The sequence below is a fragment of the Anarrhichthys ocellatus genome, unplaced genomic scaffold (assembly GCF_004355925.1).
Source record: "Anarrhichthys ocellatus isolate YVR2014 unplaced genomic scaffold, GSC_Weel_1.0 scaffold9, whole genome shotgun sequence".
Lineage (NCBI taxonomy): Eukaryota > Metazoa > Chordata > Actinopteri > Perciformes > Anarhichadidae > Anarrhichthys > Anarrhichthys ocellatus.
In genome coordinates this window covers 6827688-6846793 of record NW_022280039.1, presented here as the reverse complement: position 1 = coordinate 6846793, position 19106 = coordinate 6827688, and the positions used below count along the sequence as shown (strand labels likewise).

General features: G+C 41.1%; 1 protein-coding gene across 1 annotated transcript in view; it reads right to left on the bottom strand.

Moving 5' to 3' along the window:
- The window catches only part of zdhhc8b (zDHHC palmitoyltransferase 8b), a 56707-nt gene that overhangs the window by 12277 nt on the left and 25324 nt on the right, over positions 1 to 19106 (bottom strand). The window contains exon 2 of the mRNA XM_031848900.1: positions 1975 to 2096. Within this exon, the coding sequence (XP_031704760.1) occupies positions 1975 to 2096 (122 nt within the window). The remainder of the gene's footprint in view (positions 1 to 1974; positions 2097 to 19106) is intronic.

Sequence of the window (19106 nt, the reverse complement as noted above, 5' to 3'; positions counted from 1 at the left end):
ACACACACACACACACACACACACACACACACACACACACACACACAGCAAGAGAGTGAAAGGAGACAACAAGAGAGACACAAAAGGTAGAGCACAGAAATAAACAGTTCCATAAGCAGAGATTGCTCTGTTATTATGGCTGTCAAGTCTCTTCAAATAGATTTTAAAAGTAAACCGGCTGCCAAACCAACGGACACAAAGAGCAGTTATGCTTCCATCTCTCCTGACAGATTCTTCTTCTACAAATGCTCGATGCAAGAAGCATTCAACAGTCAAAGCAGCGGCCTATTTCATACAAATGTACATTTGCACTTTAAAAATAGCTTTCAGCTCGATTACAATCAGTCTTTGCCTGAAATTATAGTTATTTGCCTAAAATTATTTTTAGCACTAACATTATTGTATTATACTATTGTATCTATATGTACTGTATGTCCAGCATCTTAATCAAATACATACTAGGCTTAATCATGCTATGTATTAATCCTATTGACTGCTGATTGACAGAGAAGCATTCTGGGAACATTATCTACAGGCAGGAGAGATTTTGCAATTATACCCACCACAGCATCGATACTGAGTAGGCCTGCTATTTGCCATTGATCACGAGTGTATCATCCCTTATGAAAGGGTAAACTGTGTATTTATATGAAGAAGGCAACTCACACTGAGGGTGCAAAAAAAAAAAAACAGTATGACAGGCCTGGCAGCTTATTAATGGGGATCAAATCATTGACCTTTTATTAATAAATCCTCTCATCCACACATGCTTTACATGTACATGGCTAATATTGTAGCTGCTGCCTCGGGTAACAAACAGTAAGGTTCAGACTCTTCTGTTGAGAAGCTTGACATGTACAACAGCATATACTGAAAGACATAATGATAATTGTATGCGGCTCTGTCTCGATTGACCGCCCTTCACGTCATTGACCCACTGTTAATAGAAATATATTGATTAGTGCCAACACTTTCTTTTTAGTGTCTACTGTATGTTGACCAAATAAACAAAAAACAAATATCCCACTCTCCACTCATGATAATAATAATTTTTAAAGAAATACATGCATCCTATGAACATTTTTGAATAATGTCAAAACACCTTCTAACCCAGCGGGGAAACTGAAAATGTCAAATGGCACTTACTGAGCCATCTCTCTCATGCGTCTGTATTGCAGTTTCCCAACAAAAGAAAATGAGAATAAATGGCCGTGTCATACATCATTGACCTGAATGGAAAAACCCTGAGTACACACCAACCTTTCATTCTCACTGTTACAATCCTGGATGATGGAGTGATTTTCCAAACAGATGTGATTTCTTCATTTTTTTATTAAAACGTTACTGGTGGGTCGGCTCCCTGCGAGATACAACATGACGAGCTTAGAAAGCTCCTCGGTAGTCTATTAAACCCAACAGGCCAGCAGTAGCAGAAGGCCACCGTCACCTCTGGGGAGGCAGATAACCTAATGGTTATTACCCCTTTATGGGCAGAGAAAGACCAAGACAGGTGCTTATCATTTACAAGCGCATTACAAACCTCACCGGGGATGAGTTCAATCATCATTACTTAACCCAGCACTCGCGACAAGAGGTCTGCATCAGGAGCATAAGTCAGTGCAGCTTGTTTGATGGACAAAGCATGATGAGGGATACCGTATGTGGAGCATGTGGACTGTAACAGGCGGTAAGGTGGATGATAGAGTAATGAGACATTAGGTAGGTCGATACTCTGATAAATGTGGTGCTTTTAAAAAGTGTACCCTCTACATGAGGACTCAAAAAAGAAGGAAACATAACTCATACTTATGTATAGTACATTGAAAACATGAAAGATACTAATATTTTAGATGTCAGATAAATATTGCAGGCAAGAATGTGTTTTTCCCCAGAATTCGGTGACGTTAGAAACAGCATTTACACCAACATTGGACACTAAAACTACTTTGCACACTCACAGACATGCATACAAACCTCTGGGGTATACACCAGGGTCCATGAAGGTTGCCATACTGAAGTTGGCCAAGACGAAGAGGAAGACCAAGCCATTGTAGAGAGGCACGGCGGGAGAGATTACCTTTGTCAACCAGGGGCACCTAGAGACACAAAGGAAGGGACAGAGATGAGGTCACACACAATTTAACCACCATCACGTTGTGATCAGAGGTGTGCTTCTGTTCGAGACTTAGTAGTAAGCGTTAGTCCCTGACCATGTCGTATTCAATTGCACATGTTTAAATGAGCACTCTCGTACTTTTCTTATGAGTGTTGGTTCTAAATTGAAGCAATACTCATAATTAGAGACATGGTATACATGTACATACAAATAAATGAATACCAAGCTAGCCAGCTTGAGTGAATAATCTTTAAAGTACTGTAATTATTTGCTGATTACGAGGTGAGTTACTGTGGAATTAAGTAAGCGAATGGTTGATCATTAGCCTAAAAGGCTTCTTTAGAATTACCTGTTTGAAGAGGATTGGAGTTTTGCAGGTATATGGTCATAAACCACATAATTGTACATTTGATGACCTCATCAGCTACATGAAAAGGTAAGTTACCAATGCAGTTATTATGATTACTCCCAAGGGAGACACGAATGTTTGTGCCAAAATATCAGTTATTGAGCTATATCGCTCAAAACACACAAATATCAACCTCATGGTGGTGCAAGATGCAGAGTCAGGGATCACCATAGTAGGATTCGTCATCTAGGGACCCTGAGTGTCTACAAAATGTCTATAGAGCCTTGCTGCTAGCATGTCGAAAGATGAAGCTAACCAAGCATGCGTGATCTTTTATTTCAGGTCTTATCAGCTCTTCCTTCATGTAGCTCAACCTAGCTTTAGGGTGATTGCCATCACATGCATCTAATGTAACTCTGTACTGTGCTGGTAAATTATGTTTCACACCTCAATGGAAAGGTCAGTGACCGAGGTTATCAGCAGAAAACATCCTTTTAATTCCACCAAGATTGACCTTCTCTACTGCCTGCAAGTCATAACTCAGTCACTGCTGTGAAATATTAAACTGAGGAGACATCTGAATCACACCCACAGCCCCGCTCAATCACCTGGACTCAAATCTCAGGACACTGCGTGTGTCCTATAGGGTGATATTATTCAAGCCATCTGTTTGTGTGGTCTCTGTAGAGATGAAACACCCAGATGTGTGACGCTTATGGTTATGCATACTGCAGAGAGATCCTGCAGGTCAGAGAATTTTATGAATTAATAAAATGTCTTGCAGGAGAGGGAGGAGAGAGACTCTCTCTCTTTCACTTGTGTTTCCAGCTCTGTTTCCTAGCATGATGACTAACACACTTACGTCCACTTGCACACGTAACAGAACACACTGTCACTTTCAAGCATGCTTCGCCAGATTATTCTGACGTCAAAAAAGTCAATTTCCTGCTACCCTGGCCCCGAGATCATATTCAATCCATATCTCCTCTCCCGCTCCGCCAGTCCTCTTTTGCTTTGTTGAATTATTCAGAACCGTGGCTGTAGGGAGCCACTAACAGAGAATAGAAAGACCCTAAGGTGGATGAGGTGGCCTCTCACGTATAACCAGTCTGCACTGGTCCGCAGCCTTGTGAGGGCTAGCGTGGGGTGGGCATGACTCATTCTTCTTCAAAGATATCACTGCGCCAAATCAAGGCCATGCTGGGGGGTTGACTACATTCACGTCACATGAAAATGTAGCTTACATGGTAATATTCCTTTGTATTACAAGCACATTACAAACTCAGAGTAAGAAATACAATTTCTTATAATCACCATCACCGGGAAATCAAATTCCAAGTATTGTTTGTGATACCGTTCTCATTGTTAAGTCATGCTGTCAGCAGATGCAACGAGACTATAATTATCTTATCTGTCTGTCATTTATTTTTAGACCTTCAGCCGCATTATGTATCAAACTAAAAATGAAAAAATATGTCTGTGTAACAAACGATTTACCAAAAGGTTGGTAATTTAAGTTTTGTTGGTTATTCTCTGAATGCAGTTATGGCACATATTTACATTTGCAAGATAACAACCTCAAAGTACATGTCAGTGGAATTGCCATTTATGCAGAGGCCCGCTGTGAGCACCGGGCGGTGTGTTCACAGCTTTGTCAGCAAGTAGACAAGGTACAAACGCTTAAAAAAAACTGATCAAAGAAAAGCATGCAGCTCCACCGTCTTAGAAAATCCCAATTTACTCTTCTGTCAAAGGATCGTGTGTTTTTGCCTACAGTGTGATACAGTCAAGCCAGAAGGAAGGGGGGAAAAAAAGCGAAGCTGACGGCAACCATTTTAGGAGTCTGGGAGCAGACAGCGTGGGAGGAAAATGTGACAGAGAAAGCCTGATTAGGAACACAGACATTGGTTAATTGTGTAGGAGTAACAAATAACCACAGAGCGCTTATCAAGACTGTTTACAAGCCACTTTAACTGCTTGTGTAACCATGATACTGTTAAAAAGTTTGCACCAATCTTATAAAGCTGAAGGGGCTTTTGCTGCCAAAATTGCAGTAATGTAATGAGTTTGGACAGTGAGTCTTTTCTGGCCAAACTGGAAGAAAGGCCTGGGATCTCTGTAGTAATCAAAATGCCTGGCTGAAATGAGGAAAAGAGCAAGATAAAAACAAAGGATTAAAGAGGAATAATCCTCAGCTAGCTCCTCAGGCTGGCAGAGCAACACTAACGTCAGTCAGATCAATAAGAGGCAGCAGACTGCTGGCAGAGGGCACACCTTTTCCACACAGCAGCCTTCCCTTTGTCTTCATAAATTAGCATCATTAAAGTGGAAATGATTTTGGACTTCGGAGTTTACTCCATTTAAATGACTCGTGTTTTGGTGGACATTTTCATCCAAAAGCCTTAGGTTGGCATATGCCAATAATTAAATGTGTTGTACAATGTTTATGTTTTAATGCAAATGCAATAAAACATAGTCAAAAGCAATAGCAGCAAAGTATGATTGCAGATTTTTTTATCAAGCCACAAACCCTTGCTATAATATAAATATGAATGACACAGTATGTTGTCAAGTATATCATTTGAGGTGTATTGTTTTATTATAATTAACTGAAAATTTGTGAAATTGTGATTAATACAAGGGGCAAAAACATCACTAATATCATATGTATAGTCACATTTTTGCATTTTGATATACTGGATGATATTTACAACAAACTGTATGTACTTTTTAAAGCTGCCCTGTACAATATTTGTATTAACAGTGTATCAAATGACAACGCATAATGTGAGAGGTGTTGCTCATAGTGACAAATGGGCAGGGAATTATCAGCCCTGCAGCATTAAGCAGCAATAAAGAGCGAGATATGTCTCCAGAGACATAACTCTTTGCATAAAAGCATAATAACTTTAGGATGGCAAATGTCAATGATGATGATGATGATGATCTACTGGGCCACGTTGTGTAGTGAGCATTACAAATCTGTGTTTAGCTGCATCCACCACAAACTGAGATTAGTTTCATCTAAACTGCAGCTTTAACTCACTCCAAGTTGTAAAACACTAGCTTCCCCTTCTGTATCTTTCTACTCTCACAGGCCTCATCCCATTTGTGGATTACAAAGATGCTGCATCCGATATCAACCCCTGAGACATAGTGAAATCATATGATATACGCAGACATCCACACACTTAGCGTCATCCAGCAGCAGCTTATGGACTGACAGACAGAATCTTAGCCTTGGGTATCCAATAACCTTCTCAGTCACTGCAGCAGTAGGGGTGTCTCTGGTTGGGTATTAAGATTAGAGAAAACACCAGGATTTCGGGTGATGACAACCCAGCTGCCTTTCCAAAAAAAATAAAATAAAAAATCCTCAGCTGCCACCCTTAAAAACACAGGCTTGAGTCTGTTGATTAAACAAAATCTGGGTGGAACACTTTGAAATGAGCCCTCTAATCCCGCTGCCCAACCTTATGGAGGGATAAAACCACTCAGCGGGCTTTGTAAAGTAACTCGGTGCTAGCTGAAGGACTGAAGAAGCTTTTTGAAGGTGGTAGGATTGGTCTGCACATCTACCCTGTGGTGGAAAGTAACTACAGACTACATTTACTCCATATTGTATTTAAGTACACATTTGAGGGTACTTGAAGTCTTTTCATTTCAGGCCACTTTTCTACTCCATTACATTTTACATTGTGCTTTTTACTTCACTACAATTATTTGGCAGCTCCAAATTGTGCGCACAAATCATACAAAGGGCTTATAAAATATGCTGTTTTGTTTTAAATTAAATAACCCAACCTTATAACAATTAGTCAATTAATCACTTAAAATATATATATATATATATATATATATATATATATATATTTTATTATTTTCATAATAATTTATGTAATTTTTCATGCAAATTTTAGGATTTTTAATATAATTTTGAATCTATTTATAATCATTTTGAATGTTGTACTTTTGGTTGGACAAAACATTGTGAATGTTAAGTGGTACGAATCTGATGATATACTGTATAATATTATAACGGTCACAGGGGGCATCTGCACTTCTACTGATTGAATTACATTTTCCTAATTATGCTGAAATTCTTGTCAAACATTGTCAATGCAGGACTTTTACTTGTAACAGAGGACTTTTACAGTATGGCATTAGTACTTTAACTTCAGTAAATTAAACTGAATACTTCCTTCACCCGTGCATCTACCATGAAAAGCCTTCTCCACTACACACCCCAAAGCTATTTGACTACTCAAATCTGTCCGTCCTTCATTTGCCTGCTTTTGGATTGGAGCAAGCCTTTGAAGTTTCTCTTATCTGTTCTTTTAGGAGCTTTGGGAGGAGGGCAGAGTGTGAAGAACCATGAAAGAGAAAACTGAGTAAATCAAGAGAACTTTTGGCACAGATACACACAGGCTGCACTTTCCTTAGTCCAACATGAAGGTTCACAAGATGCCAGACTTTGTGAATGAAGGGAGACGGACTAATAAGCACAATACTGTATGCGTTTCATACATTCAGGTGTTGAATACAGGTTTGCTGCTCAGTGACATTAAGGTCAGTCAGCTGATCTCAAACCTGTTAATATGGGTGCAAATTAAATACTTGTTTGTTCCATGCTCTTGTTGAACTGTTTTAATATTCTATATAGAAACATATTATCATATATGACAATTAACGGGCTACTCCAGCTATTTAGTGTTCACCTCCATAAAATTGGGGAACTCACAAAAGACACGTCAACCTCCCAATAAGATGGATCCTACATTTCCCATAATGCAATCGATATAATCATTTCATTAGACACTCCCTGGCTGGTAATTGCGCATGTCTTTCCATGTCCACACCCTCAGGTTGTAATGCAGGCGGTATAAATTAGTATCAACTCCAAGCCGAGACAACCCTGATGACATCAAACTCTGTTTTACAGCCTGGTATTGAGTTACAGTTAAGTTCAGTTATTGCTTGTGAAGGAGGATAGCAGAGGAAGTCGATTATTAAAGTAATCTCAGTTACTACTCGTACAGGCGAGCATTCTGCAGAAAACACAATATATCTCAGCTTCTCTTGGCATTCAATCGTTTAAAGTTAAATATATTATTATTATATATATCTATAGGAACAATACATCAGTTATATCAGTAAAGCCTTATCTGACTGCAATGCCTGTGAGCATGAGTGACATCTATAACACTCAACAATGCTGCAGGGCCACTGGGAGCACTTACAGTAATGTGTTGAGCACATGGTGAGAACACCATCCCATTGATTAGTTCATTAACGCTGGACCCAGTGGGACACACATGGAAGGTCTGTTCTCCTGCAGACTGCCTGCTGAGACCCACTGATCCTGTACCAGTTGTGAGGCTGGTGTCATTTCACCTTCCAGTAAGGGAATTCTCACTATGGGAAAAAAAGGGAATCATTCTAAGAGGGAATGCGGGTCAGGGTTTGATGATTAAGTTCAGTCCTACCTGCCCCCAGAAGTCCTGAACTGGTATTTTCCAGATTCATACCCACTCTTTAAATTCTGTCAAACCTATTTTACTCTTCGTGGGATTCACGGACGGCAGCACCGCTCACCAACTCCCCAGGGACCTGCCAAACACATCCCCGAGGCTCTGCATTCACATATGTGGCATTTAGCATTCCACACACAAGCACACGCAGCAGGCCTGGTGTCAGTGCAGCTGATGGGGATGTTGATGTTTGCTGGAGGTGTGCAGCAGAACAGCTTGAGGCAGCGCTACATTGATTGACATGGGTATCATGAAATTCAGTTCCTCAAGCCCCAAGTTATTCATTCAGTTTTACAAACTGCACAGCAACACAATTTGTTGTTGTGTATTCACATTTAGAGTGTGTATTTCATTTAAGTTTAGTCTTCAGTATATAAAATCACAGAAAATAGTAAATAAAGTCCCTTCCACACCACATTATGCAAGTTGCTTGCTGGACCAAAATTTGCTTCCAAACTAGTTGTGAAGTCACAAAATCCTGCTTGCATGTATATGTCTTAAACTCAGATTTAAAGTGGAACCTTTCCCCTTCAAAATACATGTGAAACAGCCTTCTTGTGTCAAACTAGTATGTGGACTTAAAGATTATAAAAATGTTTATTATGCATAAAAAGAAATGAACAGAAATGTTAAGACATTGGGAAACACCAAATCAGGTCCCATTTTAGCTTTGTTTATTGATGTCAGCCTCGAGGAGCCGTTAGCTTCACTGTAACACAACTGAGAAGAGGAGGAACCTGTTCAGCTGCAGGGAAGGCTACACTATTTCATCTGCATTTCACCTCAGAGCTCAGTGCAATTTACATATTCATAATTGCATAAGGGGTCCATTTGAAATGAAATAAAATGCTTTGCCCCCACAAGCTGTCCTTTTGTAATTTACATATTCATAACCCCATTTATGTGGTCTGTAGAATGAGTTAAGCAGGAAATCTATCCGGTAAAGAAAAACATTTCTATTTCCCTCAGCTACAAAATGTAGTTTAACCAGCTTACCACGGTAAATTATATCACATTATAAATAAGCCCAGTGAGCACTGATGCTATTACGAATACAGCCTGGCTCTGTATCTATGACGCTAATGTTTAAATGAACTATTTCATTCCAAAGAAATAAGTACATAATATGGCTATTTCAGCTCAAGAAATTGAAAATCTAAAATTTGAATTAAAAAAATGAGTGATTACTGGTCATCCAAGTGAAACAGATTCTCAATGTTTCTTGTAACACTGGCAGTGTTGCAGTATCAGCTTTCACTGATAACTTATGATTTCAGACAGCAATATTTCATTTATATCCCCTGCAGAGGCTCCTTTTATGGGTTAACATATTGTGGGAGCAGATGTCACATTTTGCAAACGCGGATCTCACTTGGTGATAAAACAAATATTTCTATATGGGAGAGGAATGTGTTAGTGTGTGTGTCAAGGGGAGGGGGTTAGTGTCACTTTTCTTCCCCCTATCCTCCTACTCACCATCTGTAACATTAAAAGAAATACACACACACGCTTTCTATTTAATTCCCCGATAAGGAATCCACAAAAGCAGAAATTTCATACAGACACTCTCCCAACATGTCCTCACACACTCCAGTAAACCTCCAACAAAACAACGTCATGTGCTTATAATCCAATAAAACAAATGTCAATCACTTTTCCTGATGAAACAGTTTGCACTGACATGTGTCAATGTACTGGCTCAACAAACACACCGATGTGCATGCATTCACAAACAGTGTGTTGTGTGGGATTGTGTGTAGAGTAATCTCCCCAAGTGGTGATGACACATGTGCTGCCAGTCTCTCAGGCTCCCTGTGGGAAAATGGAAACCAATACAGTGCCATGGGTCAGTTGGATTAAATTAGGCTTATGCGTCCAAAGACACTGAGGCTTAACTAGACAAGTACAGTAAATATCTGCGGGTATTTAGACCACAGTGGCAAGGACGGTCAGCTCTTCCGATGCAACTGTTGACAGTGAGTGTGCATGTTAAGCTCTGCCGGTTTGCAATATGCATGTGCATGTAACCCAATCTTGAAATTGGCTTTCGTGGGGGGGATGAGATCAGACAACCTGCTCATTTAGTTGCCAGGCTAATGTGTACGGAGGGAAAGCAATGCCTGCAAAAGTTGGCTTGTCCTGTGTTACATTCCCAGCCACTCTTCTTCTAAGCCCCGAGCGCGGCGGCCTGCATGTGTGGCCACTGTCGGGAACTTCAAGAGTTATGACTCAAAGAGGCGACAGTCTTTCAGTGTGCTTTGGCAACATTTTTCAGGTAATTGGGTAATGGACAGTTGCAGTAAAACCAGAAAGTGGCACAGCAAGAATTCATCCGCGAGTTTTCTCGAAAATATGTGCTGGGCTAGTTAGCGAACCACAGTAGTCCACCAACTAACCGCTAACACACTAGCCAGCCAGGAACATGCTAGCGCTAGTCAGTCATAACAACTCTCCGAGCTAGCGAGCTAGCTAACGGTCAATTACCAAGCAAGTAATTGAGAGAAGACAATGCCTCTTTTTGGAGCATTTTATACTGACAGAACAGCGCCCTGTAAAGGTGGATGATAAACACAGCTAATAATCACACATCTATCTGACAGCCAGTCAGTGCACTTCTGACCCAAAGCAAAGGGTTATTCCCCTCTACCAGGAAGAAGAGAGCTAACAGGACCTGAGCTGAAACTTGAGGAGGTGCTCCAGAAATACAGCGGTGGACAGTTACGCAGACATACATAGCCCACTGATAGACACAAACACACACATGTAAGTAAATAAACACAAAGGCCTGACAGAGTTTTAAGAAACGAGACAAGTCCACGCCTTAATGCACAATGGCCCTTCTAGCCATCTAGCCCTTCCAACCCAAATTTCTCCGGCACAATTATGAATGTTCTGGCTATTTATCTACAAGCGCCATCTGCAAGCTGCCTCGATCCACACCAGTGAGGTCAGTCCAATTCTCTTCTCACTTCCTGCAGGAAGCCGCAGTTGAGCTGGGACTGGACAAGCACACAAAAACACAAACACAAGCTGCCCTCCAGAGAACAGAGCAATCTCAGTCTGCAGCAGACACAATGTGGAGATTTTGGAGAGTTCAATGACACACACACACACACACACAGCCACGACAGGTTTTAACTTGCGTGCATAGAAGACCTGCCCTGTGTTTCGGGTTGGACTAATTTGTGTTTTAGGACAAGAGCTGATAACTGGTCTGAGCAAGTAAAAGTTTGATTGAAACTTGGATAAATTAAGATTAAACACACCACACACATTCACTTCAAGCTATGCACAGTCATGTTGCTGGCAGACACTGCTGGATCAGCCTTCTGGTCATGATATTTACAGTACAACACTCACCTACCTTTCCAAAAAACACTGATTAAACGGGATGAGCAAACAGACGTTTTCACAACTCAAGCACGCCATTTCTGCTAACCGATTTAATCCCATAAATTACCCAAATAATGTGTAGCACAATGGCAATGGCAGTCACTATATAAACAAACCTCAGTTAGGTTTATAAATAGAAAAAGAATAATGTATTTTCACATACAGAAAACTGTCCTCACAGCACAAAATATATCACAAAGGCTGCAGAGTCACGCTAAAATGCTGATGCAGCCGGTGTCAAGCCAGAGCAAATTCTGGTTGTATTTTAAATCCACTTCTTCTTGCCAGATGTCTGCCCCTGCAGAGCCCATCAGCCTAATGAACTGTTCATCAATCAGTTTAATGTGCACACACACAGGCCCTGGCTGGTACTGAGGTTGGCAGAGATGGATGACACAAGACTCGACTGGTAATAAAACAAAGGGAGATGTCGACACATATTCGGCCTCCCTTACAGCCAAAGCTTGGAGTCAGATACCAGAAGACAGAGATGGTTTTCAGAATAGTCCTGGAGAGGCCCGTGTAGATGCAACTTGAGAGGCAACAACTGCCAGAAATTGACAGTGTGATAAAATGACAAGCCTAATATTGCATGTTTCTTTCTGCTAATGTTAAATTCAAGACAGGCCCGTGGCAGCCGTGTACCAGGTCCACAGCTTTCAGGCATCACTGACCAGTTTGTTGTTACAAAAGCTTGGAATAATAGCTTATTTGTGTGCATTATTTAATTGGGCACAGATCATTCCATTACTAATGAATCCTGAGTTTATGTATGAATGATATAAACTGGTTACTTAGCAAAAGCCTAAGTGTCAGAAGCTCAACAAGAAAAAAATCATTATCATCATGGGAACAATGGGAAGTAAAACTGTTGCTTTAAAGCCTCAGTTCTCATTTTTGGTAAGATCAGTGAAGGAAAGACAAACTTGTTCGCCCGCAATTTGGCACGAGGGTTGTTTACAGCAAGTATTTTTGCTGAGCAGCAGCCACTGTGGCCTCAATGTCAACTATAAAATGTAACAGTAGCACAAGTAGAGACAAGTTAGAAAGACAGCATACAGAAGTGTCAGTTACAGCCTACATCAACAGCTACATTAGCCACCATTAACTACCAGTCATATCAGACCGAATAAGTCTTTTGTGGGAAAACCCTTGAATGTTTTGAACTGAGCAGGGGTGTGTCTTATTACTGATGACTTCAACTTAATATTTGTAAAGAATAATATGTTATATACTGTGGTCTCATTTTAATCTTTAGGTCCACTCTGTGCCTCTGAATGATGGATTATGTTAGCTGATGTTCACTTCCACCATAGGTGACAGTAACATTAGTTTAACTGAATAGTTTGAGTCATACCCTCAGTAACAGTTATAGTCGCAGAGCAGGGCCTCACCCAGAGATCACTGATGTCACGCCACTGACAGACACACTGAGCAAACCCTGACGCCAGCACAACTAATTGTTTTTGATGGCTTTTACATTTTTAGTACCATTATTCAAGATGCTCAAAAACTACAGCTTGGCATTATAAAGCCAGAACTCTCTAATATGCTCTTTCAACTCACCTGCCACAGAAGTGAAATACACCCAGATTCACACAGTTAATAGTAAACATTCCTCACACACACAATCCTGCACTGACCAGAACTGAAATACCTTTCTTTTAGTTCCAACATGTGCTCAGTCAAACCCAATCTCCAGGCTTGACACCTCGGGCTATTTCTTTTGGAGGGATTTGGCCTTCCGCTCACCTCTAACAGATTTGACATCATAGGAAAAAGCCATTATTTGACTTTCCCTAAAGACAATTCGGGATATTCAGAGTTGGAATATGAAAGTCTTAATCCTAAGTGATTGTCCATATGCAGCTCATGATGCTGTACTTTCCAATTCAATACAGCCGCTAAACGATGTGGGAAGAGATTGAATTCACAGTCCGATTGAATATATATTTAGCACAAAATACCATGGTGCACTGTGAGGGAGGCTGGGGCAATGTGGCTGCCTGCTGCATCATAGTGACGAAAAATGTGCTGAATTTTACAAATGTTATATTAAAACGGAAAACATAAAAGGGACATCTCATTCTATATATTATCTCCTTAGTGCTGAAAGAATCATCCACATCATGCTTTTAAAATGTCTCAGGTAGCAAGGTGTTAAAATGTGCAACTTAGGTAAAGTAAGAGGCCAACACTGAATAGAGAAAGTTTGTATGCAGCGCAAGAAGTCTTTGTTCAGGAAACTGTGTGAAGCATTGCTGCCTCGCAGGACTTTCAAAGTGTAGTAGACGATTTATTTTTCCCCATCAACAGTATGGTGCATGTGTTTCATGTGTAGTGCACGGCCTCGGACTCTGAAGGGAGGTTTCTGTGGTGGGCTCCATAATAGCTTAGCCTCCACAGCAGCCCACATACCATCATGACAGACTAGGCCTCGGACTAGACCCACTCTGACACCACTGATATCCAGATGTGCTTCCCTGTGGGTCTTGAGCCGACTGCACCCGGTAGGTGGAAAATAGCTGTTAGCGTCGGAATACATATGTGTATTTCATTGTAAAGGTTCTAGTTGTAGCCTTGTGAATATCAGTATATTTTGTAAATTACCTGTAAACTCATGGTGAACTAATGTCAAAATGCTTTTATGGGGGATTATGTGCTCGTCATCACTGTGAGGTTGACAGGCTAGCTGCATCCCTAACCATCTCCTGCTTCTTCTTAAACACACAGATATGACAGATGTCTCTTTGCACGACAGATACCTCTTTGCACGAAAATGAATAAACACATTTCTAAACATCTGAAATTAGTCCCAGCAAACACCATCTAACCTGTTTTGCATCATAAATGAACATTTGGGCTATAAGGCAAATTTTCAAACAAACCCAGCCAGTTAGCATGCCATGATGAATCCACTTAGGACTCAGTAGAAGCTGCCAATCAGATTGTCATTGCAGTAAGTATATGATGTCTGAAAATGAATGTGGTACTAATTGAAACCAAAATACAAGCAACTTTAAATTCACTCCACTGAAAATTTCATTTGAGTCAAAACAGAGCTTCAGAGGCGTAAATGTGAGGATTGAATTAAATTAGAGGATCTTTAAATTTAACTAGCTTTTTCAGGAAAAAGAAAATCCATCTTGGGACCTTTGTGTGTGGATTTAACATGAATAAACCCCTTCCCCAGTGTCGTTGTGTCTTCAGTGCATTAATGTATGTGCTAAACAGCCATGAAGAATTTGCAGGAGGACAAAGTGTCCTTCACTTCACACTCAAAGCTGCTCCTTCCCCCTCTCTTCTGCAATTTCTCAGTTGTTCCTCTTCATCCATCATGAGCCCCAGAGCTGAGGCAGGTGCTTTCACTAAACCTCCCTGAAGAGCTCACCGCCATCCTCGTCCTTTTCCTCCAACCCTTCATCTCTGTCTCCACGCCTCCTCCCTCCTACTGAAGGAACTCATCAGTGGCTCCTTCACATCTGCAGGAATCTTAATTGTAAATTGTCAAATGAGGATTTTTTTTTATCCATCAAGGGAGGTGATCTAGATCAGCTGGGGGACTGGAGGGAGGCTGAGAACGCACACACACACTCACACACCCACAAAATTAATGAACATCCACACACAATTCTTTCAAATGTCCGGATGAATGTGCAAAAACACACAAACCACGTATACAGTATGTAGAAGCATGCTAGCACATATTCATTCAGAATTTAAAAAAAAAGTAGGATGAGAAATCTCTGAGGAGATGGAATATGGCAGCTCTGTGATATCATAGTTCCTTGTTCCTTCCCTGTTTGGATAGCTACGGGGTTTGGAATGAAATGAGACTGTCTGCTGATCCTTTTGAAGCCTTTCTAAAAGCACAGAAGACACACAAATATGATGTGCTGAGTCTACGCTCATGACACCCGTCAGTAAGTGCCGGTTCTCGACATCCTACATGCTGCAGAGGGAACAATGAGGCCCATTGATTTACCGAGCTGCAACAAGACAAGACAAATGATTCCTTTTAGCAACAGAGACTGGCAGCACTAGGCAGAATCCCACCAGTGTTCTCTGGGGACAAAGACAAAGACAGGGACAGGCAGAGGGTGGGAGGGTCAATAATCTGGGTTGACCGGTCTTCAATGCAAGCTCTCTCTCTCTAGAGCTCCAGCGTACAGCAAGTCACATCACAGAATGGCATGACGGCACATACATGACTGGGCACATTCACGCTTACACTGAACGGTTGCATAATTGATATTACAGCAGCATTAGCATTTTACTAAGAACATGTGAGCCTCGCTTAGTTGGTCAACTTTTTGCCAGCCGACAGATGTAAAGATAGGCTGTTTACGCTAAACGCTCAGGAGGACAGTTACAGCGTCCTGGCCCCACCACCCAAAAGAAGAGTTCCTCTTGTGATGCAAACTCAATTGAGCATCCATTTTTTCCAAGGGAGTGTTTATAAATTGGCTGACAAAAGTGTAAGGAATGGATTAACAGAGTTTTTATCTGCTGTATCTTACTACCTACAGTTCTAACCAGGAATTACTTCCTGTGCTTATTTATTTACATGGTTCGCAGGGAGCTGTCATTTCAGTCGTCAGTCAATAACTAACAGAGGCTTAGTGAACAGTCAATTCAACAGAATATGAATCAACCACTGACTGTTTAGTCACAGCAGGAGCAATACACAGGAGTGATACTTTACAGATAGCATTATCCAAAGACAATTCTGAACGTGCAATGGGACAAAAAAAACATTCAATTTGAGACACAAATGCTTGGATGTAAGCTCAGTTATTATTGATGGAACTGATTTACAACTTTTTTCACCAAGAAAAATGAAAACCGTTGCCCGCTGACTCCCTGAAAAGCCAAACCAGGATGTACAGTTTCATCTGGATCGACTAACACACCAAAGGATCTTGTGAATATCATGTGAAAAGGCAGGAGTTATCTTTTAAAGCGCCTGCTGCTGGCCTACTTCCCTTATTAAGGGGATTCCATTGGAGGTTTCTCCCTTGACGCTCAGGTCGTGCCATCTGCTCGGGCTGCACTGGGGAGTTTATTATGGCGCTGACAGCCCCGCGAATTGTGACTCTTAATGAAATTGTGGAGCAATATGTAAGGTCTGATCCGCTTAGGGGGCTGTTGAGGACTTTAACCCTGCAGCTGCAGCAGGCAAGAGCTGGAGTGTCAGAGCCTAGCTGGAGCCATATGCAGAGATAAACACTGATGTCAGGTCACAGTTGATTCAATAAGGGGGGCTCTCCAGGGCTAGTCTGCCAGGCTTTTACAATAACAACATCTGTATGTTAAGGGTGTGGGATTTCATTTCTGAATTGTTAAGTCATTCCTGGGCATATAATTCGCCGAAAGGCTCAATGGAGTAACGAGGTGGCGACAAGCTGGAATGAAGGCTGATGGCCTTTATTAAGATAAATGTATTTTGCTCCTTCACCACATCAACTCGTTACTCAAAGCACAGCCCTGGAGAAGATGAGAAGGGTAACGATGTGTTTGCTAGTCCACTGCTATGCGGAGTAACGCAAAAACCAACTGACTGCATCTCCGTTTGTTCTTCTCTTGCAGTTTAAGCTGAGCATTTTGATGCTTAAGTGGTTGTTTCACAGGATGCTAATGAGAGAACCTGATCATAGCTGGTGTTTATATAGAGCACTATTCAGGCCATTTAGTCCAACTAGCTCTGTGTTGTGTTTAATGTGTTTTGAAAGACAGATTCTTTCTATGAATACACATGCTGACCCAATTATAGGTGGAGTAGATTCATCTGTGAATTAGTCTGTTTGAAGCCAGCCAAAAAAAATCCCCTTGAGTAGGCTGGGTGGGACAAGCCAATATGCTGAAAACAATTCTAGCTGGATATTTAAAGAAACAGTCAAAAAAAACATTTTTAATATGTTGCAGAAGAATTTGACTTACCGTCTCACATTTTGTTACCAGACACAAATGGGGGGAAAGGACTTTCTGAGGTAAAGCACCTTGACAAACTACAATCACCTCTAAATGCAGATGTGAGTGCACTCAAACTACATTGAGGACACACTCACGCAAGCCATATTTCCAGGTGGTCATATGTGCCCACATACTGTATGTTGTGAATCCAAATGGCCACATAGAAGGACTCCTGAGCTGTATGGCTGAGTGCACATGTGCATCCTTTTATCAGGTCTCTAAAGGAAGTTTTCTGAAGCTTGTGGATTTGGCGGTTCTCCACATGCTGTCATCTTTTCCCAATAACACTGAAAACAGAAAATCCCTATTTGGTCAGAAGGAAGGAGGCCTTGATGAGCTGAGGTAATGAAGCCAGAATGGGTGAAAGGTGGAAGCTCAAAATCACCACCAAACCAAGCAATAGAAGAAAAAAAATGAAACGCTAACTTCCTCATTGGCTTAAAGGAATAGTATGACATTTTTGGAAATACGCTTATTCCTTTTCTTACTGAGCGTTAGATAAGATCAATTCGACTTTCAGGCCTGTACCTTAAATATATAAGTCTTTGTGCTATGCTAAGATAAATTGCTGCTAGCTGTAGCTTAATATTTACTGTGCTGACATGAGAGTGGTATCGGTCTTCAGCTAACTCTCAGCAAGAAAGCGAATATGGTTATTTGCCCAAATGTCAAACTGTTGCTTTAAGCTTTCAGCCAGGGTGATGGCCACTTGAGACTAGCGGATAAAACCAACTGCAAAGGCTGAATTTGATCACAAGAGGTATTTGAAATGCATTTTTATGGCAGGTGTCAACTGCAATTGTCACAACTGGAGCCAATCTTTATATTTTTTATAAACATTTTGATTTAAGGCACATTTTTACTTATGCCAGTATTTATACAGCATTTTACCTCATTATCTCCTATTGTGATTTGTGTGGTCTGCACTAACCAACACCTTCCCAGCCTTTTAACCTGCCTCATTATCCCAACAACTTGCCTGAGGCACAACCCTTGGAAGGCCAGTCACATCCTTAACCTTCTTTACCTTGGATTCATCCAGATTATGCATGCTTTTTCAGCACTGTTGCACTTATAATTAACACAATTATGTGACATCTGGAGAGGCATCTGGGAGCTGACCAGTTGCTCTGCTGTTAGCCAGTAATCAGCAAGAGGCAAGGCATCTGCACCAGCAATAGCACAAAGACTGTCCAAAGGTAACACAATTTAAACCCAGATAGTGAGTTCTCACACACCACAAGCCCAAATGAGAGCACCAGGAATCCGCTCCACACCCAGGCAGCCATTAGGACCCAGGGCATCCACACTGAACCAAAATAGAGCTCTGCTTCCTACTAATCCAAGATGAACAGGTGCTTCTATTTGAAGGACCAAATCCTCTCCAATCCACCCAATGGAATCCCAACCCTCTTTCTCCTCTCCCACTGAATGTCTACTGTGTTTCCCCCCCCGCCTATTTTTCTTCCCTCTTTCTGCCTTTCCTGGATTATGGGCAAAGGAACAAAAGCATTGAGTCCTGAATGAGCTGTGGAAATGTGCATGAGGAAAACCACAAAAAAAAAAAAAAAAAAAAAAGCTTTCACCACCCTTCCCCTTGAGAGAGTGCCAAAGGGTTTGACTGAGCGTGCTATTTTCAAATACAATGGTGAATTGGCACTTCTCATTCAATTTAGTATAACATTTGTCTTTAAAACCTAGAGATGATTGCCAATATCAACCAGTACACCCATAAATGCTTTAA